At 46.1% G+C, this 25,192-nt stretch overlaps 2 protein-coding genes across 22 annotated transcripts in view; both read left to right on the top strand.

The window, feature by feature from the left end:
- Window positions 1-16,584, top strand: part of ANK3 (ankyrin 3) — a 287,099-nt gene extending 270,515 nt beyond the window's left edge. For 19 of the 20 annotated variants that reach the window (XM_077183367.1, XM_077183370.1, XM_077183368.1 and 16 more), the window contains 2 exons: window positions 12,073-12,165; window positions 15,177-16,584. In XM_077183367.1, coding sequence (XP_077039482.1) covers window positions 12,073-12,141 — 69 coding nt within the window. In that variant the 3' untranslated portion in view covers window positions 12,142-12,165; window positions 15,177-16,584. The remainder of the gene's footprint in view (window positions 1-12,072; window positions 12,166-15,176) is intronic. The other variant, XM_077183364.1, reaches the window with a different exon arrangement.
- A 7,484-nt stretch (window positions 16,585-24,068) lies between these two features.
- CCDC6 (coiled-coil domain containing 6) overlaps window positions 24,069-25,192 on the top strand; it is a 51,206-nt gene continuing 50,082 nt past the window's right edge. Inside the window, exon 1 of one of the 2 annotated variants that reach the window (XM_077183361.1) lies at window positions 24,069-24,409. In XM_077183361.1, the coding sequence (XP_077039476.1) occupies window positions 24,098-24,409 (312 nt within the window). In that variant the 5' untranslated portion in view covers window positions 24,069-24,097. The remainder of the gene's footprint in view (window positions 24,410-25,192) is intronic. The other variant, XM_054637682.2, reaches the window with a different exon arrangement.

Genomic DNA, 25,192 nt, shown 5'->3' with positions numbered 1-25,192 from the left:
GGATATCCCATCTGGATTGAGAAGAATAAGCAAGTGCTTTTCTTAGGCGTGATCTCTGCACTGCTTTGCTTTATTGGTGAAGGCTGATAATCCTATTTACTAAATAACAAGTCCTTTTATAGGCATGATCTTTGAATAAACTGGTATGTGAAAATAATGTCATTTCAAAATGTGAGTCTCTCACAAAGCCTAAATGGGTAAGAAACTAGCATCTGTTAGAATGACATGAACTGCTTCTATTATCTTGATATTTCTTCGATAATGCATTCTAATCTAATTTAAATTCAATAAGTTTAATTACTAAGGCAGTCCAAGTCATGGGGAGACGCTTCACGTGCTGTCATGAAAACAGAAAAAAATTTCTACTGCAGTCTTTCTGCAAGGCATTCTTCAGAAATGCTCCATAAAGAGAAAAGTATGGAAGAAACAGATTTACTTCTGTGGAGAGAAAGTGGGAACAAACTAAAACTACTTGCCAAAGTAAGATATTTTTGTCTGTGACCCATTTGGAAAGAGGCAGGAAGCAATAGTCACCCATCTGCAGGAGAAGGGCTGCAGCAGTGTTTTGGCACAGAGTTTGCACCAAGAGATGGATCTCAGACTGGTACTGGTCTGACGCCTGGTGACGTGCATGAAACAAATCCTTGGTCTCATTCCAAGTGCACATAAACATTTACAAAAGCATTGCAGTAATGGTGTAGGTCATATAATTCTCTACAAATGCTCAAGCATCAGATTCCAGTGATCTTTTTAAATGAGAAGAACACAGCACAGTTGCTCTGTTGTTCCAAAGAGGGTGATGTCCAGCACATGGTCAAGGTGACTCTCAGTGTCAGAATTCCATCACAAATAAACCACTTAAAGCTGTTTATTAAAAAATAACTCCTCCTCTAAAGCTTTCATGCCCTCTGGAAATCTTCTGCTTTCTTGTTACTTCTTCAGGAGAGGATTGGCTTACAATTTTTTGTATCTATATTTGACTAGTGCCAGAGGACTGCAGATGAATTCTGTCATCCTGCCCTAAATGCTTTTTGTTATATAGTTATTTTTCTCCTCCACCCACCTGTGCCCACTCTTATTTTGCACATAATTTCTGAGAATTGCTTCTTGTTTAGGACGTCTTGGGCTAGATTCAGAAGGAGAAATAGATATGCAGTTCCCAATATCCACTATCCATGATTTTAAAATCAGTTTGGGCATGTCATTGAGTAAAGCATAGAGGAAATTATCAAATTTCTCTGTTCAGGAACAGCTTGGTTCAGCTTGAATATCATGGGAAGAGGGTCTGTGCCCTACATCTGTCACACACAGAGGTGGGAAGCTCTTTGTCCAGCATGTGCACACAGAGCTGCTCAGCTCCAAAGCTGAACCCCTTGGGTTTTGGAGGGGAAAGCACTGGGGCTGGCAGAGGGTGCCAGGACAGAGTAACATCTGTGTGTAGCTGCAGTACCTGTCAGGCTGAGACCAGCTCAGGGCTGTGCCCATCCAGCTGAGCTCTAACAGCTCCCTTCCTGGAAAAATGCAGGGTGATTGTGCCTCACACTGCAGTTCTGCCACTTATAAAAACAGATAAATACTGAGCAGGAAAGCTATTTACATGGAGAAATTCTTCAGAAAGCCTTTTTATAATGTTCTGTGTGGAAGTGCTCCACTGAATCTTTCTGTGTGACTGTCTTCTTTTTTTGTATTAGGAAATTTTCTTCCCATACCTTGTGAATCTATAAAACTTGTTTGAAAGAAAAATTTTTAGGAAAAAAAAAAATCAATGAGCTATGACAAGGTTATGGGGTTTTTTGCATAAAATTTAAAAGAATTATGTAAGGTTTTGAAATTTCACAGGTCAGATGCATTCCAAATAGCATTTTCTGAGACTTGAGAGCTGCTGAGATATTCCATAGCTGGTGGAATTATCAGGTTGCAGCATGCCAAGGAGCAAAAAGGCCTCCTCCCATTGTGTACTCCAGCAGTGAAACTGCAAGTCATCATGTACATAACAGGGACAGGGAAAACACTGTCCGTGATAACCTCTGTTTTCTTCTGCTAGTCCTGATCAGCGTGTTCTGTCTTGCAAACGTGCTGTTCAAATGTACTAAACCTGCATTTATTAGGAATGTAGTGACAGTGACAGTGAGATTGAGAGTGACTCAAGCTCAGGTGAAGAGCAGAGAATTACCACGAGGGTTTACCGGCGGCGGTTGATTCTGAAGGTACTTTGTGATTTCCTTTCTTGAGGGGATGCTGGCATGAGCGTGGGTTTGGTCTGCTGTGTCAGAATGTCAGTTTTGGCATACTGGAGCCCCTGTGGTAGTGTGCTTTCTATGGCCATATGGATTGATAACCCAGTGCTAGGTTGCCTTTCCTTGCTTTTAACACAGGGTTATGGGTGTCTTCTGTTGGAAAACAACTGTGCTGCATGGAGTGCTGTGTCCTTCACTGCCACTGCTGTGCATGGCATCTTAAAGGCTGCAGCTAGATGCAGCATGTTGGTCTCCTGTAGAGCAAATATGAGCCACTGAGAAAGATGGGTAACAATATTTCTTTTTTTTTTTTTTTCTGTCGTTTTAAAAAATTCTGAGTTACAAGTTAAATATTTGCAGGAGTATATGAGTGGGATATAGGCAAGTGTGAGGCACATACTCTGGTTAAAACTTGTGGTCCTAAGGGCTTAATGTGTTCTGGAAAGCTTTCTCACTGCAACAGATGATCCTGATTTTAAATCTACTGAAGTTAATAAAAGTCCTTGCATTGATTCAGTAGACTATATTTAGTATATTTATTTACAGATAGCCTTTACTTACAGCACAATATACTATACACACTGACAACAATGGTATAATCATATAAGTAATTGTATTTGCCCTTATAATATTTTTGTGTGGTCATACAGTATGACATTATTTTCCTGCAGCACAGAGCATGAGAAAATAAGTCTCTAACATAAACCATTATGTAATTCCTCAGTAACTTGCAGGATTTTTTAGATTCTTATTAGAAAATCATGCAGTCAAGCCCTGACAAAAACCAGCAGGGCACCTTGGTGCTATTACAGCACTAGTGCAGTTTGCCTAAGCTGTAATTGTTACTTTAGGAATAAATTGTGACATTTCAATTGCATATATCTATATCACTGTTGCTTGCATGCTTTGTCAAGAGGAGTCTGCACACCACAAAAGGCACTGCACCTTTTGTGTAATGTGGGTGGCAGATAGGCTGCTCTGCACAGCTGCCAAAGAGTCCAAGGTGCAGATGCTTTTGGAAGAGGAAGGGTGGCTTTTCTGGCTGCCTGCACCATTAATTCCTTCAGTATACCCGTTCAGGACAGGACAGGAACAGCAGAACTGAGCTCAGCAGAAATGAATGTTTTGTCTGATCCCCCATCTCCCCAGGCAGAACCTGCTGCCTTCCCTGAAAGGCCCTGGGTTGTCAGGGTATAACCCTTCCTCAGTAATTCCCCCTGCAGATAAGCCCTGACTGCTGAGGCTTAGGAATGTGGTTTCTGTTTTCAAACAGGGCAGGCCCCTCCAGTGCTGCAGGAGTCTCTGGTAACACACAGAGTGTGAGTGTGCTGCAGATTCAAACGCTGCATAGTTGGCCTGTGGCTAAGGGCCCCCACCCAATTTATGTCTGAACTATTTTGGTGTCCGCTGGTTTGCAGTCAGGAAGTGTTGGAGTAGAAAAGAGGAAAGTGTGTCAAAGGCAGCTTTCTCTTGCTGTCTCATAGCCCCTGTGTTCAGAGAAAGGCGCAGAAAATTGGTTTTAAATGTGGTGGTATAATTTGGGGCAGAACTTTTAGCAGAGCCGTGGCAAAGCAGCGTATTTAGCGTTGGAATCTGCAGCTAGTGCAGACCCAGTGGGAAGGGTGTGCATGGCGAGTGGGGGCGGCTCTTGGGAACGTGTCTGATCTCAGCTGGATTGGAGCTGTACCTGTCTCTTGATTAGAAAACACATGTGATTCTTTGGTTATTTTCTGATCATTTATAGCTTCTTTTTTTATCCCCTACTCTGCATCTTAAGACAAGCTCCAAAGAGAACAAGAGAAAGTTTGAAAGCAACCATCAGGCCTTTTAGAGAAATAATTTGATAGTGGAAGCAACCATTTTGGTCATGTAAGGTTAATGAAATGGTGGTATGAAATGGAAAAATCAAGATTTAACATTTTTAGGGACCTGAACTTTTTTCTGCACATTTCCAAGAGCAGAGGTTCACTTTGGGTGAACTGAAAACACAGTGAGAGCATGCACAAGCTGAGGTACAGCTCCTCCATCAGGGAAGAGCTCTCAGGATGTAGAGGTCTGGAGCAATGCTCACAGCCTGCAGAGGGAAAAGAACTCCCTCTGCTGCTGCAGGGCCCCAAGCAGTGACCAGGAGCAGCAGGCTCTCACTTGCCAGTGCCTCAGTGCCTGGCAGAGTGGGTGCTGTGCCCACAGCCAGCTCAGGTCCAGCAGCAGTGGGCAGGGGATGAGGGTGGGCTTGGAGCCTCCACTGAGCAGAACCACATATGGGAACTGTGCTATTTTACTGTAGCCTGTATTAATAGGATCATAGAATGGCTTGGGTTGGAAGGAACGTTAAATATTGTCCAGCTCTAACCCTGTGCCATGGGCACCCACCAATGGACCAGATGCTCAGAGCCCCTTCCAGCCTGGCCTTGAGCATTCCATGGATGGGTCATCCACAACTCCTCTGGCAACCTGTGCCAGTGTCTCACCATCCTCACAGTAAAGAATTTTTTCCTAATATTAATTGCTCTTCCTAGTATTCATTACTGCCTGCATGTTGTATTTAAAGCAATAGAGGTACTCACACAGCCAGCAGGCATAAAGTCTTCTGGCACTGAAACCTTTAGGATAAATTGAGTCCTGTGGAAAAAAGGTTTTGCCATGTGCCACCACAGGTACAGTCAGGGCTGACTTGCTTCATTACCTTTGCTCTTCTTTCCCAACTTGTTTTTCCTTTCCTTGCCATTCTGCAGCATTGCTAACACTATTACATCCTTTTAACTGCTACCTTAATTCTCTGTCCTGGCCCAAATATGGGGAAAGACTTTTCTCTCCCACGGAGGTATTTTCCCAGCAGTCCAGGAGCTGAGTCCTGTCAAGTGCTCAGTACTCTAGAGCACATTCCCATGGGATTTAGCACTTCAGAGGGCTGAGCCCATAAAACCAGACAAGCAAGGACTGATGCCCATTTCCACATGTAATAGGATCCTATTCTAACCTCAAGGTAGTGCAGATGTTTTTGTTTTTCTTCCTCTCCCCTCTTGTATTCACATGGTGGATTGATGGGATGGGGCATTGCAAAAGAAATGGGTTTATGGTAGTGCAGGAATGCGAGCAATTAGCACACAAGGGGAAAATAAGAGTGCTTGCCACAATGTGGACATTCAGAGCCTGATCCAAAGCTCCTGTTATTCAGCCATAGCAGGAATCAGAGTCCAATTTTTCATGCTTTTTCAGAGATTGTTAAATCTTTCATGGATACAAATTTTTTGGCTAAAGCTGTTTTAGTAAGATTCTTGCCAAAAGGTTTATGGTGGGATGTAATGGACAGTAAAATATATTTCTAAGGTTATTCAAATCTAAGGTAATTTAGTGCCTTGTACTTTTGCTATTTCTTGACAACTTTCATCGAAGATTTGTCCCTTTCTGTGCATTTTTCCCATGAAATGCCCCTTTACTGATCGTGGAGGGTTTGGTTCAGCCTGCAGGGGAGAAGTGGCCTGAGCAGCAGTTAGCCAAAGCTAGAGCCAGCAGCTCCCATGATCTTGCTATTCAGGGGAAGTTATTTACGGAAAATAGAATGTGGCCATCCTGTAGGTGATAAGAATTAAGTGCCTATGCCCTGTGTGAGGAAAATGGGAACCATTTCCTTTTGTGTATTCAGCTGGGCACAGCATCTCCGCTGCAGTCTCTGTCTGGCTCTGGAGAGCTGCAGGTAAATGCCCTCTCCCTGTCCTGCCCCATGAGAGTTGGAGCTGCTGGCCTCAGTAAGGTAACATGGAGTAAATCAAACCCCAGACTGCAAGTGCTGTTCTGAGGTGTGTCCTCCATGCCACATGCACCAGACCTCTGCCCCAGCTCCCAGCAATGGAATACACCCTGCCCCATTTGCAGCACCCTTGGCTCTCGGGTCTCCTTGCCTTGCCTGGGATTTTTTGTTGGGATTTTTCCCCCCCCTCCTGTGGCTTTAACAATAAATCTGCAAACAAGCAACTACAGACTCAGCATGGGCGCAGGCGGAGAGTTGTGGCATCTGATTAACAAGGTCTCCCTGAGTAGGCAGAACTCACTAATGAAAATGACCTTAATGAAAGATGTTTGTTTCTCCTGCTGCTGCCACAGAGGCTCGAGACCCCAAGGAGACTGAGGCGCAGCTGCTGCTCATGCATTACAAGAATGTGATCTCAGGACTGAGGGGATTATGTCCTGATGCTGGCTTAGGTCTGTGAGGGAAGAGGTCTGAGCGCTCTGTGCAGCTTCTGTTCCCATTGCGGCATCGCCTCTGGTCCTTGGCAAAATTAAATATTTAGGATCTTTCCGTCTTGCTTATTTCCTCCTGCTTTTAAATTCCTTTTTATCCATGTTGGTAAGATGCATCCAGCTGCACCTTTTTTCTCCACTGTTTCAACAACACTAGATGTATGAGAGGAATAAAAGGGACTATTATCCCTCTAGTAACAAAACAAACATGAAAGAAAATCAGAGCTCTGACAAATCTACAGTGAACTTTGGCACAACACTGCAGCACTGACTGTATAACTCCATTTATCTGAAGGTCCCTGGGAACACCCATAATCTGCAAATAACTGTTAAGAAAATCAGTGCAGCTGGCAGAAGACTTGGAGGAAACTGCTCTTTGCTTCTCCTGCCCTGGAGAGCAGCAGGGAGAGGATACCAGCTGGTTTTGGCAGGACTACACTCCAGCGAGCAGGGTGACATTAAAGCACTCTGCTTTGCAAAGCTTCCTGGCATGTTCTGGAGCTGAGGCTTGCAGACTGCAGCCTTTGTATGCTGTAGTCCCAGGGATATAACTGGGCTTCCAGTAATCACGGTATTAACTTTTCTCCCTGCCTTTCTAAAGCTTTTGGTATTGTGACAGTGATTTTGACTGGTCAAGGGTAAAATGAAGCCCACATAAGTATGATGCAGCGGAAAGAATTTTATTCTCTAGCTGTGACGCAGATGCACCAGCTTTGTGTTTAAAAACAGCTTTTGTTGACAAGGTCATCTAATGTGCCATTCTAACCCAATGTTGGTTTGAGCTCTTGCAACTAAAACTGCCAGTGGGTAGGTTTTTTTTTTCCCTAGCAAACATCCATCTTTTTAACTGCATAGGATTAGAAAAGTCAGTAAATCAGATCTACCTCCTGCCAGTTGTGAGCCCTCCTGCAATTTGTTTAACTACCCACCAGCAAGAGAATTGTGAAAGCTGGATTTTGTGCACGCTGACTGCTGAGTGTTTACAGCATTTATCCTTAAATTGTGCTTAAAGGAGCATGTAGCTAATTAAAACCCAAGATTCACCACACCTTTAAAATTGCATTTTCTTCCAGGAGACATCTTTCAGTGCAGCAGTACACTTTTCATTTCATTCGAAGCAGAACACAGTAATTCTTGCTAGGTTGTTTTAAGGTTGTTCACTTGCTCATAGCTGCAGTAAGGAGTCAAAGAACCAGTACATGAAAGTGGTGTTGGTGTGCCAAGTAATCTGATGACTAGTAGCTGTCTTGCTACAGGCCATGCTGTTTTATTTCTGGTTTTCATGGGTTTTATTGTAGTGGCTTTGGAGATCCTACTCATGAAAGGGAACCTTTCCATACCTCTGTGCTCCATGGGATGTCTGTGCCAGGGTTCTCTCCTGCTCCTTGGGGTACTGTATTGGAGCCATAAGTGGAAGGCCAGGAAAGAAACTGTGCATCTAGTTCCCCATCTGCTCTCATCTGATTAAAGTGTGAAGTCTCCAGAATCAGTCTTCCCCCCTCCCATGTCTGTGAGAGTAGGAAAGCCCACAGGTTTCAGTTCCCAAATCCCTTGCCCAGTTGCTGGCCCTGCCTGGCAGCAGTCCCATCCCTCTCTGGTGAGAAAGGAAGCAGCCGGCTGCCGCTGGGGCCCCGCTCGCCCAGGCACCAACCTCACACTTCCCTCCTCCTGCACAGAGCCTGGTGCCCTGTCTGGCCAGGTGTGCCATTTCTCCTTCTGGGGAGTGAATTTTTCAAGCTCCATCTGAAGGCTTCAGTAGCTGTTTGTTGTGTGCTTTCGTAGGGATGCCAGCATTCCCTGGCCCAGGCACCTCAGCTAGGTGTTCTCAGGCACAGCTCCTCATCCTTATGTCCCTGTGCAATGGAATCCTCCTGGCTGGGGAGCCTGTCCTTCTCTTGGCAGTGCTTCCTGAAGCACCAAAGTTCAGCAAGTTGTACAGCTTGCTAATAGTCTGTGAAAGCCTGGGGAAAAAGATGTGTAAAATATCTGAATTCCGTTGCTTAAGTGGTGACTTCAGTACAACTTTCAATGCAAAACCAGCAGAAAGTCTGTACTTGTGAAGCAGGACAAACATGGCCAGGGGCTCTGCCCTGCAGTGCTCCCCCCTGGCTCCTGCCTGCTGCCATTGTCCCCAGGCCAGGAAAATGGAAAAGCTTGGCTAGAAAAGACCACAAATGGCTTGTAAACAAAAGGAAAGGTTTGTTTTGCTTAGAGCTTAGAAATAGCATACAATCCCAATGTTACATTGTACATCTTGAAAAAGCTGCTTTAGTAGGGAATACTGTTTTAAAAAAATACACATGGCATCACTGTATTTGTTTATTATAAAGCAGTGCCAGGAGCTTATGCAGACAACTATGTAGTGTATAGACCACAGTAAACAGAAAATATATTTGCCCTGTGGTGTTCGGTACATCGAAGCATTACAAAAGCTGTAATAGTCTCCTTTCAAATATTGTTTTGTAGTTAATATTGGTATAACGTGTTTTATACAATGTTTTCTTTCTGCTTCCTCCCTCTACTTATAATTTTTCCATAGTGGGTTGAGAGTGAGGAGAGAAGAAAAGTTTTAAGGAATTTTGTTTGTTTGGGTTATTAATTTACAAGTGGAAATTTTTCATATGTAGGCCAGCTACAGTATCATTATGTTTGCCTTTCTTATATGAAAGATATTAGCACAAACAATGGATATTTTTGAAGCATCAAAAGCAGTGCTTGCTTCAGCACCCGGGTTTGGAAATGTGACTTTGTGAGGTAAAGTTAGCAAAGTTCTTTTGGAACATAAGTTCATGACAGCCAGCTGGGCTCAGACTCTAAACTAATGTCATTTATTTATGATTTAAGCAATAATTCCTTTAAGTGGAATTAAGTCACTGGCATAGCAGCTAGGAAACTGCTTTTACATTTATTTACACTGGTGCTATAAATTGCTGGTGCTACAAGAAGTGATGGCTGGAGTGCTGCTGATCTCAGTAAGTCATGGAGCGGGCTGCCGAGGCTCCTCGCCACGGTGGCACCGTGCCGGGCAAAGTGTCACGTAAGATAACTTCCTTCATCTTGTAAGTGCTGAGAAGTCCTGTCTGTCTTCTGTGTTTATGTTTAAGACCTCATGTTTAGCAAGCTATAGGCAGAGCTGTCTTTTTAAGTCCCACATTTCCCCCATGTTAGACCATGTTTCTGCGTGTGCCAAAGCAGAAACGCTGCTGAGTTTCACTGAGAAGCTGTGAAAAGCTAAGGGGTGTCTCACAGGGCTCAGACTGACCACTCGATTTTGTTGCCCAGAGAGTTCCTGACATGCATTAGTTAATAAGAGCAGTGGGCTAGAAGCTCCCTACAGGCTTTAAGGAAACATCTTGTAGGACAAATGCACAGGTATTGCATTGCTAAATGAACGAGGCTTTCAGTTCGTGTGGCATAAAGCAAACTGTTACATAAAGTTGAAGCTAGCATGTGCTTGTTGCTTGGATTGGTGTGGAAATATGTGTGGGTTTGACAGAATATAGGCTCTATTGCTAATCTTATAACACGTTCTTTAGGGTGAGGAAGCAAAAAACATTCCTGGTGAATCTGTAACAGAGGAACAGTTTACCGATGAAGAAGGCAACGTCATCACGAGAAAAGTAATCATGAATTACATCACTGCTCTGAGTCTTTGCATTCAAGTAACTTGTTTTAACATACTTTTTCCCTTTAGAATCTAGGAAAAAAATAAAAATCGATACTTTTCATGTATTGCTTCCCACAGATCACCCGGAAGGTAGTGAGACGTGTTGTTATCCCCCATGAGAGGAAAGTTGGTGAAATGGTAATGCCACGGGGACTGCCAGCAAATAACAGTAGGCTCAGAGGGTTGTGTTGACTGCTAGAAAGTGCTGCTAAAGGGCTGGAGGTTTGCATTTATAACAAGAAGCCTTGGCAAAAAGTGCAGTGCTTGCAGTTACTGGCAAGTTGTGTGTTGGGATCACGGGGCAGGGGCAGTGTCGGGGGGCCCGGCTGAATTCTGTCAGCACAGGGCATCCAGGTCTGTTTCTGTAAAACAGGCAGCAGGTCTGAGCTATGGGTTTGGGGCCTGCTTTGTGCCATCAAGTTGAGCAGTGTCTGTGTGTTTGGTTAAGCCCTTGCAGAATCTGTGCCTTGCAGCTGTAGGTGGATTGTGTGGCTTTTCCACCAGCCCAGAGGAATGAGCTGCAGTGTGATCCCAGTGGCCTCTCGCTCACCTTGGTGTGATACCCCTGGTGCTGATGACTGAGGGTTTGCAGGATTCAGGTTAATCAGAACATACCCAAGCAATGGTATCTTTACAAGCAAGCACCAATTCAGGATTTTGTCCCTGGGGATCAAAATTGGAAGCCTTCTGCAGGCCTGGACTATGCCCAGCTTTATCACCCTGACAGCGGGAAGAGTAGGACTATTGTGTGCCATCACACCCCAGCCCCTCTTGGGAAGGGCTTCAGTGACAGGGGCAGCAGTGGGCAGGCTGTGCCTCAGCTGTCTTCTGTCCCCAGGAGGCCTTGGGGGAATGGGCATTGCCTCTGAAAACAAATGGCTTCAGAGGAGCTCGTGCCTTCTTCCCCAGCACATGGCCCTCAGACATCTCTGCTCGAGTAAAACTGTCACTGGGGCTAATGAAATTCTTGTCTGAGTGAAAACAGATTCAGAAAGGAAGATAACAAATACCCTTTCTTTTCTGGCAATTAAAATAAAAAAAGAAAAAGAAAAAAAGTCACAGAAATAAGAGAATGGAAGCAAACTTATTTCCATTCCCTCTTTCCTAGTTGTTCATGAAGGAAAAAAAAAATCCTGCCCAGCAAGGGGTAAACATTTTCAATTTGCTGCACCAGATTAGATTGGTTGGAAACTACAAATAGTTACAAATACATCAATGCAGATCACCTGAGGGGTAAATTCTGCCCATAGCCACACATAAACAGATGCCTTTCTCTGATGTGAATGAGGCTTGTGATTACTGGAGAATTTATTTTTAGATGATTATTGAGCTGCTTTTAATGAGCAAAGATGAACTTTATTTTGGGGTTTGCTGTTTTAAAGATGCTGAAACCTGCGCTGCTTGTCACTGTCATTGGTTTTACTTCTGTGCTGCTTCGGTGGTGGTTTTTGCTGGCTTTCTTCCTCTTCCCTTTATTCTGTTACTAACCTGCTCACTTTGAAGCACAGACGTTGTGAAACATCACAAGAGCAGCCACAGGCTCTGCTGTTGGGAATGCCCAGCAATTTGTCCAGGAGGAGAGCTGGGGAAGGGGATTTTTCCCTGTCAGTGGCACTGGCTCCCGCTGCAGTTGGCAGCAGGGGCTCTGCCAAGGACTGACTGCCAGCCGGGCACTCCAGCCCAGGGGTCAGGCTGAAATCGTAGAGCTGTGTTTTCTACTTGAAGATGATATTTCAGACCTGTGCTTTTGCAGCTCAGCAGAGTGGATAAATAGATTGTGTGTATCTTTGAAATGAAGTGTTAATGTGATTTAACTGCTTTTTACTTATCCTGTTACAGCAAAATATGTATCCTGTTTTGGAAGCTGGTTTACAATTACGAGTGCTCTCTGCAGACTGTGTTAATGTTTATGCTTTTCCTTTAAAGCAGGGAGAAGCTTATAAGGTTAAGACAAAGAAAGAAGTCAGACACGTGGAGAAGAAAAGTTACTCATGAAAGCTGAAAGCCAACCACTGAACGGTCAGTGTGATCAATTTTCTTCCCTTGTCGAAAGCTTTTGCCAGCATGGGGAACAGCACTGGGCTGCACAAAGGCTTGCCTCTGCTACCCTGACTTTGCTTTCCAGCTGCACACCTGAATAGCTGGCCCTTGATCTTGTAAGCAGAAAATGACCTTGTGTTCACATGTAAAAATTAATCTTTACTTCTTGGAAAATAGAACAAAGCAATACTCAGGCATGTGTACGATTTCTCGGAATTTTACAGTGTTTGCAATCCATAGAACTGTTCACCCCTAAAAACTTAAACACAAATAGTAAAGGAGCTGCACACAAATAAACCTAGGAGTGAAATGCTTCTTCCACTGTCAGACATGTGATCTAAGGGCAGTTATGCAAGTCAAAGTCCTTGTAAGTGAAGTGTCTCAATATTTGCCAACAAATAATCCCTACCAACTGTTCCTTGTGAATTTTATTGATCCAGCCTTAACGACTGTAGCAAGCCAGCAGCTGATGGTTTAAGGGCTTCCCAAGCTAAACCCAAATGCACAGACTGAGACACCCTTGCAGGGCACTCTGAAAAGATGTGAAGAAAAGAAGCCAGAGGCTGCTTTCTCTCACTGACACAGCTACACACAGAGATGTGCCTGTGTCTCTTTCAATTCTGGTCCATCAGTCATGGCTCCAAGTGTGTAGGTTTACCATGGACATGTCTTTTTTCTGCTCTTCTCTCTTAGCTTTGCTGGGTTTCAGGAATTGGACAGAGGAAGAGTTTATGAAGTGCAAGACTGTGTATTATCCTTTCACTGTACATATGGTATAGGAATGACTGTAAGAACAGAATAAAGAGGACCTGGCAAATGGAGCAGATAGTGAGGAAAGGGACAGACAGAAGCAGAGTCTCTCTTGAGTCACCAGTCCCTTCTAACTGATGCAATGTAAGGTAGCCCCTATAGCCCCCTGGCCCTACAGGTGCTCTGTGCATGTGAGTAGAGCCATTTAGACACACAGCACTCAGTGTGTGGGATCTACTCAGGGATTTATGGCATCAAGCCCCAAGGAGCAAGCTCTGTGAGGTGACTGGTGTGATTTCAGTATCTGGTAAGCACCTACTGAATTCCTGCTTTTACTGAGAGTCCTCCTGTGTGTGCTAATAGAATAATACAGCTTCTTGTGGCTTGGTGCTCAACATACTCATAAAATATGTATTGTTTGGAAAGGGGAGGTGATTCTTTTGACACAGCTTTCCCCTTTATGGAGCCTCAAGCATGTGGGAGTAAAGCAAGCCAAAGCAATGGCACTGTTTATGTGAAATTGTGTCCCATGTTGGGTCCCGTGCTGCTTCCACTATCAATCTGCAGGGGCAGAGCAGCAGAAATGTGTAAATTCAGGCATTGAAGGCAAGATGGGGCATTGAACCCCATAAGCAATGCATCTAAAGAGCTTGCCAACATATGAGTTTGATGCAAAAGACACCAGGGATAAGCATTTCATTTTAAAATAAAATTAAGTAAATTAGGCAGTCTTTGCCTAATGTATGAAACAGTCTGACCTTCAGGAGGCCAGAGTCTGAGTTCCTCAGAATCAGATCTGCTCCCATGACTGCTGATGCATTTCTCCTGTGATTTCCAGTAGGCAAGTCTTCCATGCTAGAGCCCCTGAGGAACTCAGGGAGTCTGCCTTAGATAATGAACCTTTGCTCTGGGGGGAACTTTGTCCTGTAAGATGAATCTCTGTGCTCCAAACTTTGATATGATAAGCATGACCAAATGTGCCCTATGTAATTGTGAGTCTGGTCAAGAGCCCATTAAAAACATTTCATTTGGATGCAGAAGTGGATGTGTTTGCAGAGGCAGGGGATTCTATAGAAAAACTGTTTGTTTTGTAATCACAAAAGACAAAAAAAGTCCTGTTTGGCAGGCAGAGGCGGTTCTTTTCTTTGGAGTGTTTGTAAAAAATGACGATGTTAGCTAGGTTTTGCTGTGGAAATGTCCCTGTCACCACTGCAGATAAGCCCCCTGTGAGGCATAGGTTGAAAGGAGAAGCCAAGAACTCCTGCGTGCAGTTCCGCAGGACAGCGCAGTGTGAGCTGGCGTGACTGCTGCAGAGGGAACAGGCGGCTCTCAGCAGCGGGACAGATTTATGACAACTGTAGATATGGGCAAGGACAGATTGCTTTAGTGTGGAAGGAGACTGTGAGCACTCCTGGGGGATGTGTGTGGACCTGTGACCTGATTAGTGAGCAGGCATGTCCGTGCCAGCCTGAGCCCCGCCGGCGCCGCGCCAGCCCCGCTGCCCTGCGCCCAGGTGCCCGAGAGCTGCAGGGCTTCCAGCTCCTGCTCACTGCTGTCTTTGTGCTTCTGCTTCCTGCCCTCTCTGCTGCTGCTGTACAACACGTGTCACAAACTTGCTGTCCTTATGTGCATGGCTCAGGTTGGAGGGGTGAGAGAGCAGGAGCAGGACCGTCTCTCCTTGTGCCACTCATGCAAGCCAGGCGAGAGGGAGATGGGTGGCGCTGCTCCTTGTCCCTGCTTTTGTCCTTCACCAAGCCTTCTAAAGGCTGGGTGCTGCATTCCTGCCTCTGCAGGAATGTTCCCTGAGCAACTGGCAGAGGTGGATGTGCAAGGAGAGCAGGTTTTCCATCACTGTGGGGATGCTTGCACACAATGAAGAAAAACATGCTGTGGAAGCAGCAGCTCTCTGTCTGGAGATGATGCTGTTCCTTCCACAACAAAAGAACCTATTCCTTGTCATCACTGGATCAGATGAGCTGGTGGCACGTCCAGGATGATGAAATGCAGTGTGCTGCAAACATAATCATAAATCAGTTCATGAGCAGTGTGGACATCTGCAGCTGCATTTTCCCCTCATGCTGGAGCTCAGCTAATGTCATTGCCTACCTAGAAGCTGTGTGATTTAGCCTATTGCAGAATTCCATTGTGCCAGTTACATTTCTGTTTGGTCAGGGAAAGGCATGAAACTGATTCTAACAAGATATTTCTGAAATGATTTGTTCTCTGTTTTCTCTCCACAGTGTGCTTTTACTGCCAGTATTCTAGAGGGACACTCACGGAAGAAAAATCAACAGGAATTAAAACATTCACCTATAAAAGTGTGCGTGTGTTTGCTGCTTCCCCACATTAACCGCATGGTTTTTATGCAAAAAGAAAAAAAAAACCAAACAAAAAAAAATCCCAAACAAAAAAATTAATTTAGCATGAGCCAATTTACAGAGCATGGAAATTCACGTTCATTCACAGGATTGGAGGGTGCTCAGTTACCAATGCAGTGTATATACAAGATGCCATGCTGTTAACAGCTTCTCTCAAGCAGTTTGATGTCATCTCAAAAGAAATAAATTCCTGTGGCCAGAGAGGATGTGCGAAGACGAAATGGTTAAACCATGGAAAGACACTAAAAATACTAAAATCCACAACAGCTCGCCTTATTTTTCTTGGACCCAAACTGTCAGGGTATAAAACACTATTTGTTTCTTTTTTAAACATCAATAGTTTTGCTGTAAATAAATAACACTGTATAAATTCTAACAAAATAGAATAAGTGTTGATAAGGCACTGCCTTTTCGATCACAAACAGAATATTGCAAATGCATTGAGCAGGCTAGGTGTCTCAAATGGCTGCACCTACAGGGATATTCTGGGTGTATCTTCACAGATTCTTGTATATTAGCAATTATAATGTTTGTATATGCAAAATCGCTAGCTTGATTTTAAAAAAATCTTTAAAATCTGCTGCAAATTTAAATGATTCCCAAAATGAGGAATTCTGTAGTTCTGTGAAAATTTTTCTTCAGAGTACTAATATTTTGATGCATGTGTTTCACCTTATTTTGATTAAATCTTTTCCAGTTTTGCAAACACTATTCCGCAACATGAAAAATAAGATTTTATCTGTAAACACAAAGCCCTTCATCTAATATTTGTTGCTGTTGCCAATTTTTCAATGAAATGACCTAAGACCCATAACATATACAGTAGTTGCATTATGGGGAGGGGGGTGCTATCTGTTCTTGCTTTATAATGGGGGTAATGCTTGCAGCTTTAGAAGTGGGTTGGTGCTCTAAGGAGCACAAGTTTGGGATATTTTTAAATGAACTGAAGAGAAATTATTAGCTAATAGACTGGCAGCACGCTGTAAAATTATTACTGTATTGTGTACTGGCTATAAGATGTAGAATCTTTCAGTAAGCCAATCATCTGTAATCATCCTAGCAGTGTAATATTAGGTTGTTAAGGCTGCTGTGTTTTAAAGGGCATTTTTATTTGGTTTTTGGTGAAATACTTTAATTTGTTGATTATATTCATATGGAAACAGCATTCATTGATAATAGCTCTAATTACATATGTATGAAAACAACAAACACTGGATGATCTAGTTGATTATTTAAGCATAAAATAAATTGTGTTAAAACTCTTGGATAACGTGTATTTGGCAGTGTTCTTGTACCCCACAGATGTGAGGCTTCGCAAGGCCAGCAGTTATCTGGCCCTGGCTTTCAGCTGCTTTTCCTCTCTGTTTCTTGTGTCTAATCCACCTCTTCATCTTCCCAGTGTGACAGGCCATCACTTGGCAGGCTCTCCCCAGGTCGGGGCAGCAGGAGGAAAACACAGCAGCCAGCAGCACATTCCCAGCAAGGCTAAGGAAAACCCACTCCCAGGATTGGAGATTTGGGGAAAGGGCCTGTGCAACAGGGGTGTGTGCAGCCCTTTCTCCAACACATGTGAGCTCTGCACCTCCTGTGAATTCTTTGGCCCTGTCAAGAACCAGGAAAAGCACTACCAAAAGCAATTTTCTCCCTAGTACCAGTCAGATCAATAACAGACCCACAGCCCATGAGGACATTAAAGTGTGCATCCCCTGTATATTGCATGCACTTCCTGTATATTATGGGTGATGGAGCACTATAAAGAATGTGGCCAAAACAGAGGTTTGTAGGCAGCATCAGTACACACTGCTGTGAAGTGCAGGCTGCTGCTCAGGTGCAGTAAATACAGTTTATTGCTCAGGGGTCTGTTTTACCTGGCTTTTAAGGCAACATGAAGATGAAGTACTTCACCCCAGCTTTGGCACCTGAGGAAGCTCCTCTTCTATGGATCCACCTCGGTCTGCTTGTTATCTGGTGATCCCCACAGGACCTGGTCCTCACCTGGGTCAGTCAGCAAAGCTCTCCTGACTGTGATGAACAACAGCACTTGGAGAATGTAATAACAGGTTGGTTTGTCAGTGTCTCTGAGTTACTAGGGCCACTGGTTTTTGAAGCAGTGATGGCAAATGAAGTTTTCATCATTTGAGCAGCCAGTTTGTATTGCAATGTATGTTTTACCTAGGTCAGGATACAGTGCTGGTAGTTCAGGTCCTTATGCCAAAGTTTGGAGGACAAATGCCACTTAGACCACAGGAGAACAAGTGCATCTTCCTGGAGTTCACAGTCTGACAGCAGCGATCATCCTGCAGCCTCACCATCCAGACGTCTCCCCTCCAGCACCCTGACCAGCTGAATGAGACAGAGGGTTCTCAGGAAATGCTGTGAGATGTACATATATGTAATATCATGATTGTACAGCTGGAAGCAAAGGCCGTGGTGACAACCAGCAGGAAGGCAGGAGATGTACTGTAGAAGAGGCTCTCTTCAATCTCTAACAGCATCCAAAAGGCAGCATTTTGTTTGACTCATCTCTTCCTCTGCCTGGTTCCCTGTTAGTGCCGGGTGCTGGTGTGGAAAGAAGCTGTGGCTGTCCCTGGAATGGCAGCTCTGGCAGGCAGAAGAGCTCTTTGTGCAGACAGAGGAGCGAGGCTGCCCGTGCAGGTGGCAGAGTGTGTAGGTGAGTCTCACAGCTCTCCTGCCCGTGCTTTGTGCGGCAGCTCCGCGCTCTCGCCTGTCACAGCGCACTCAGGAGCTGCCAGCTCAGCTCAGGGCTCCGAGGGTGCTCCTGCAGCCCAGCCCTGTCACAGGGGTGCCTGAGCAGGCTGTGACCACGACAGCCTCTCCTGGGCCAGCACTGACAGGTCCCACTGTTGGCAGGTGCCAGTCCCCAGCTGCTGCTGCACGGGCACACCTGTGTCACAGTTTGCTTCCCCATTAAATACAAAGAGACAACAGAGAACAGGAAATCTCCAGCTATATTCACAGAGTTTAAAATTTAATACTAAATGCTGCACAAACAGGATTTTGTGGGTGTTGGTTTTCTTTTGCACTGAGTAGTTCCAACAGTAGCTCAGCATATTTGGGAAAAAACAAGGTTAAAGTGTAAATGGTCATATGAGAAGGAAAACAGAAATCCTGCCAGAAGAAGCAAATGGCAAAGACAGCTCTGGAGTGAGAGAGGACCTTACCTAAATGTACACTTTTGTCTTTTTTTTTTTTTTCATGTTTTCCTCAGTGAGAACATTCCCCTTAGAGGCAAAATTGTAAGTCATGGGACTCTGATTGCATCTATTAAAATAAACTTGATTGCTAAAAACAGCGTTATTTTCATCCTTTGATATTTGATTTAGCACTAATTAATAATGCTGCAGAGTATCCTACCGTACTTTTTCCATTTCTGAAAGAATATCAATTACGTTTTATTTGTGGCCAGTAACAATTTTAATGTCAGAAATTCTAAGAGCTCCCGTAGTGTGGAGCCAACATTAGTAGGATAAGTGGCAGTCACTTGCAGGATTGCAGCACCCTGCTAATTAATGCTAATTTCCTGAGGGGTTTAACACAGGTTTTGTCTGTACCACACAGTGTGCAGGAAATTGAGGTGCTCTGCTGGCGAGGCCACTGCAGCCTGGGATGTGGGGCACATGCTCCCAAAAACCTCTCCATGCCCTCTAGAGGAGGAGTTTAGCAGGACCAAGTCGATAATATTTGGTGAAACTCCATGAAGTCCATCAGTGGCAATTTTATTAACTTTTTATGCAAACTCAGCACAAGCAGCTTGGCCTGGAGGAGCTGTGCCAGCCCTGCATGGTTGGAAGGGCAGCACAATGGCCTTGGGGCAGCCCTCTCCCTGGGAAGGGGGTGCAATCCAGGGGGCTGGCACTTGCCTGGCTGGGGCTGGTGCAGGGATGCTGGGCAGGGTGTTGGCAAGGAGCTTGGTTCTTGTCTGAGCCACGTGCATGATGTATGGAAAAGCTGCTGCTGATCCATTGCATTCTTGGCCTTGGGGAGTGTGTGGGGAATGCAAATAGGACCTCTGTTTTCAGGGCAGATCCTACCAAACTGAGGCTGGAGGAGGAGGAGCTCCTGGTTCAGCTTGCCTCTAACCCCCAAGCAAGCAAGGGAGAGGACAATGGTCTCCTAGTGCACAAGAAAATATTCTTGCTTGGTTGAAAGTACAGCAGTTTTCTGATGCAGATGTGGACCCTTTAGCCTCAGCCTGCTACAAAATGCTTGATGTAAAAAATAGTCCATTGCTGGGAGAGGAAAAGGTTAGTGAAGGACAGAAAAATGAGCTGCTCAAGGAAAATCTATGTATGTACCACATTTTTCATAACTGCTGATGCTAAAAACAGCATGTAAATTGTGCATGTCTTTATTTATTTGACCTGAAGTCCTGGAGGATGGTGAAGATTTATCATAAAAGTTTTGTTGGTACTTTTCCCACCACACTAATGTTCAATTATTGAGAGCTATTTGGGTATAAAACAGCAAAGTACAGCAATCCCCTGTTCACCAGCTTCCTTGGAAGGCTTCCAGGGGCTGGGTATCATTATGACATGGCCAGACCAACAGAACCAACCTGGTATGAACTCTGAAAAAAATTCCCTGGGGAGAACAGGGATACAAAAGCAAAGCCCCAGAGATGAAGATGCATTAGCTACTGGCTGGCTACCACACAGCACATTTTCATAGTCAGACACTCTGTCCTACTAAGAGACTTTCTTAATACAGCTTTCTGATTAAATAATTGCTAGTCAGAAAAGCAAAGCAGCATGACATTATTTTCATCTGAATTGCTTGTTAGAAAACATGTTTTAACTTGCATCAATAGATGCCTTAATCCACAATTTGGGGTTTTTCTGCTCATATAAATATCTTTCAAACCAAGCTTTCTCCCTTTCTACAACCTCTCCACATATGCACTCCATTTCCCCCTTTCAATATTCCCTTATGTACAGTTCATGTTCTTTTTAGTGCTGCTTCAGTTTATTTTCCTAGCAGTGTATTTCATTAATTGCATTTTCCTGCAACTTTGTCTTTCCATTCCCTCTTTCCCTTCCACCCCCCCATTTCAGTCAGGTACTCTGAGTACTGTGCAGACTTTTTTTCCTTAGGTTAATTAGCTTCAGTTGGCCTTTCCCTCTTCAGTCTATAACTACTGAATATTTTAATAAAATTGTATTCTTATAGGAAGTCTTCCAGCCAATTAATGGACCTCTGGAATTACATTAAGGATGACATTAAATCTCTGAACACACCTCTTCTAACCCCTCACACCTAGAAATGCATTTTATACAATATTTCTGCTGCTGATGTGAGTTTATGGAACACTGTTTCTAATTGCCCATTACCTCCTGTAATGATAGTTTCTGTGAATAAATCCCTGTTTTATTATTTCTTCTTCTTGATTGGTCTTCTCTCCTGCTATAATAGTGCTGGTGACATTTTCATATTCTTTATTTCTACAAACACCTTTCCCCCTTACAGTTCTGCTTTATTTTTCGTGCAATACAAAGATACTGAGGCAAGGAGGGTGGGGACCTTGTCCTGCAGGTGCTGTGGTGGTGGCAGGATGGTTGTGGTGGCTTTTCCTGTGATGCCAAGCCCCTCACTGCCTGCAGTGGGGACCAGGAGCAGTGGCACCTGAGCTGCCCTGTCAGTGGGGCAGACTCTGCTGTACGTGTCTTCAAAAGGGGGTTTTGCTAATTTTGCTCATACCACATATTTATATTTTTAATTGATTTGGTTAACATCCTACAGATGTGAAAAGCATGTGATTTTTAATTTTTGGGGGGTGCTAATTAGGATAACATTTTCTGACCCTGTTTAATCTATTAATTAGGAGTAGTTGGCTGTAATTGTAATTAAATATACAGGTGCTATTTTTTAAATGACTGAACTGCTGTTGCAACAAGAAGGATGCTGTCTCAGATCTAAACATCCAGGGCCCCTGAGTTTTCCTCCCACTCCTCCACTGACTCAGTGTTTGTCATTGGGCAAGTAACTCAGCTTCCTACCTCCCTTTCTTGCCTTCCAGGGCTATTGTGTGAATTAATTAGTTAATGTTTCAGCATGGCTTTGAACTCGAGACAGCCACAGAAGTGCCAAGTTATAATTCACTGTTATGAAAGTCAGCATGCTGGCTGGGAGTGAGACCTCTGATGCCAGCCCAGCAGAGAGAGAGGCACAGCAAAAGTGGCTGGGGGAGAGCTCCCCTGCTGCCTCAAGATCCCTCATCTCTGTGGCTGCTCTCTGCAGCACTCCAGAACTGCTCTGCTGAAGGCAGCACCAGATCTGCCTGGTGTGATCCCAGGGACGCAGCCCCTGGCTGAGCCAATCCAGCCCTGCTGCTGGGTCGAGGATGTTGCCTACACCTCCCTGTCTGTTTTCAGGCTAATTTTAGTGTCTGAAGGAGCTAAGGACACGTCCTCTGAAAAATTATAGTGCTCCAAATCAGCAAAGCACTTAAGATTAACATGGATAGGTCTGAAGAGTGGCTTAAGGTTAAGCACGCCGTGGGGCTTGCTGGGTAAGATTAGGCTGGAGCAGATGTGTGTTCTGCTGATTCAGGCCTTCAAAATATTTAGGCCTTGATTCAGCAAGACTGAATGCTCACATGTGAGCAGTCCTGCTGAAAGCAGTGGAGATAACTGGCTGATCAGAGCTGGGCAGACGGACAGAGCAAGAACATTGAGGTAGAAACCTGCTAGTTTAGAAATAAGTATGATTTGAGGAGCACATGTGCATGTGCACAGAGACAAACCAGCTTTGCAGCTCTTGCCTGTGCTGTGGATGAAATAACATTTCCTCATGACCCTATGGTGTCCAGCTAGCTTCCCAAATATCAGCACACCTATTTGAAAGCAATTCTGGTGAAATGCAGCTACCTGTCCAAAACAGTGCTCACTATTTTTTTGATCCTATTTTAATGCCTCAAGGTTTTTACACCACAGCCCATGCTGGTGGAAAGGCTCAGCCTGGGCATGGAGCTGGCAGCTGCCCAGGTGGTCAGGCTTGTGTGCCCCTGCAGAGCCAGGAGTTGCTGCAGGGGCATTTTAGGACAGCACTGAAAAAGGTCTCATGAGACCTCATGGACACCATCAACTGCTCTGTGCATCTATGGCAGCATCTCTTGAGGACAATGCTCTTGTGTTTGGGAGAAATCCCAGCCTAACTAAGCCCAGAGATGGCAAATCCAGCTGAGGGGCAGCAAGGGTGGTCATGAGGGTTGCTTGGTGTCTTTATTACATGTTAATGTCATCACCAGGATCAGTGTGGAGGTAATGGGATGCAGGAGTGTGCCTCAGTTTCCACAGGGCTGGGAAGGGGATGCAGGACCTTTTCTAGCCTGAAAAGCCCTGAACTGATGCCTCCTGATGAGGCTGAGGAAAAGCTGTGGGTCTCTGCTGGTGCTGGATGGGGACTCCCACTTGCCCCCCTCTCCATTCTGAGCCCTGTTTGGGGCAGCATCGTGTGCCAGGGACAGACACACGGACGGAGATCAGAGGAAACAGTTTCCAAAGCTCAGAACTAGGAACAGCCCTTTTCTTGTGATTAAAAGACCAAAAATAAAACGACCTGCACTCATATTCCCAGGCAGGTGAAAAGAATAATTACTTTACAGAGATGGAATTCCTCCATATATTATAGTCATTAAAAAGAGTAAAATTTGAAATATACTATGGCACGGAACAAAAAGGTAGTGCAGTTAGAGATAATGAAATCCTTACTTGCCACTAATGGAAGAATTACTGTTGTTAAAGACCCCTTCATAAATAATTGAGAAACCAATTATACAGTCTTGGGGACTAATTTATCCAGGAGCAATGCAGTCCATGTTTTGCCATAGAATGAGTGGCACAAATTCTCCACTATAGCTCGCTGCTGCTCTGCAAAGAAATAGTAAAAAAAAAAAAAAAAAAAAAAGATAAAAAGAAAAAAAATTGAAAGAAACTAATGCACCTACTAAAGGAAATGTGTTATCAGTAATGAGAGATGGGTGTCCATATATGTTAATTCAAGGCAGTTTTTCTGATGTTTGGAGGGCCGCGTTAACCTGCCAGGTGGTTGGTCTGTGTGCCGTGAGGGGAGCAGGGCTGGCGGCCGGGGCTGTCCCCCCAGACCCCGGGGCTCGGCAGATGGGGGTCCCCGCTCCTTCTGCTCCGAGGGGCTGCCAGCTGCCCCGGGGAAGGGGCCTGGGCCGGGGGTGCAGCCCGGGCAGCGCCGTAAGCCGCTGTGGGACAAAAATTCTCAAACAAAACAAGGTTTGGGTCAGTTTGGGTGGTGTGTGGCGAACCCCCGGCTCCCCAGCACGGGTTTAGTGGTACAATGAGATGAGTCCCGCGAACGGGCTGTTCGCCACGGAGCTCCCGGGGTACAATAAATCCCCCCCGGGCACATCCCGACATCGGGCTCGGTGTGGGAGAGACCCTCCGGGCACATCCCGGGTACAGGATTCGGTGAGTAGGGAGCCCCCACCGGGGAACATCCCGGGTTCTGTGTGTCCGGGATCCCGTCTCCTGGCACATTGCGGTGTGTCCCGGATCCCCGCTCCCGGTGTGTCCCGGAGTGTCCCGGATCCCGGCACATCCCGCTGTGTCCCGGAGTGTCCCGGATCCCTGCACATCCCGCTGTGTCCCAGCGTGTCCCGCTGTGTCCCGGCTGGCGCGGTGCCGGCGCGGGCCGCCAGGCGGCGCTGTGGGCGGGCGCGCGGCCCGTCTCGGCGCCGGCGCGCGGCGGGCGCCGCCCCCTGCTCGGGCGGCGGCGGCGGCGGCGCGCGCGGGGCGATGGCGGACAGCGCCAGCGAGAGCGACACCGACGGCGGCGGCGGCAGCGGCGGCACCGCGGGGCCGCTGTCGGGGGGCGGCCCGGGCGCGGGGCCCGGCTGCGGCGCGGCGGGCGGCGGCGGCGGCTCCTCGGGGGGCGGCAAAGCGGGCGGGATCGTGATCTCGCCGTTCCGGCTGGAGGAGCTGACGAACCGCCTGGCCTCGCTGCAGCAGGAGAACAAGGTGCTGAAGATCGAGCTGGAGACCTACAAGCTCAAGTGCAAGGCGCTGCAGGAGGAGAACCGCGACCTGCGCAAGGCCAGCGTCACCATCGTGAGTGCGGGCGGCGCCGCGCCGGGCCCGGCGGGCGGGGAGCGGGGGTGTCCCCGCCGCGGGGTGTCCGCGCAGGGCGGGCCCGGCCCCGGCCGCGGCCTCCCCGCCGGCCCCCGGCTGCCTCTCGGCTCGCCGGGACGAGTCACCCCGGGTGGGCCCGGCTGTCACCGCGGCCCGGCCGCGGGGGAAGCGCACAGGTGGGGTCACCCCGCGCCCTTCGCGCCCCCTCCGGCGCCGGGAGGGCAGCGGCAGCGGAACCGGCGAGGAACCGAGGCGGTTCCCCCGGCCGGACCCGCGTGGCCGCCCGGCTCCCCGCGGGGAGGCGGCCCCGCCGGCCCGCCCTGCCCGGGGTCCGAGCGGCCGCGGCTCGGGGAGGGGCCGGGCAGGGGAAGGGCGATGCTCTCCGTTCCCCTGAAGTTTCTCAAAGTAGAGATTTCCTTAGAGTTTAAGTAATCTGCGGAGATTACGGATTATCTCTTCGGCCGTCACCTCTTCAGCCACTATGCAGAAGAGGCGAGCTGCAGGAATAGCGCCTTGCTCATGAGGAAGTGTCTGGTTTTGTTGTAATGTTTCGTTAACTGCTGTATTTCAAGGTATTTGAAAACTCATTTAAATAAGACTCTTAAAAATAGTGCAAGTAGAGCAGCACTCTGTCCCGGCAAGAGCTCAGCTCCTGGTTTATGAGCACTGTGAGGATAACTTGGAGTTTAACACCATTTTATGTGATGCTGTTAGGCAGGAATCCTCAGAAAAGTGCATATCAAAATACTACAAAAATATTGT

This window comes from Agelaius phoeniceus, chromosome 9 (assembly GCF_051311805.1).
Source record: "Agelaius phoeniceus isolate bAgePho1 chromosome 9, bAgePho1.hap1, whole genome shotgun sequence".
NCBI classification, from domain to species: Eukaryota; Metazoa; Chordata; class Aves; order Passeriformes; family Icteridae; genus Agelaius; species Agelaius phoeniceus.
This window is presented reverse-complemented; position numbering and strand designations above follow the sequence as displayed.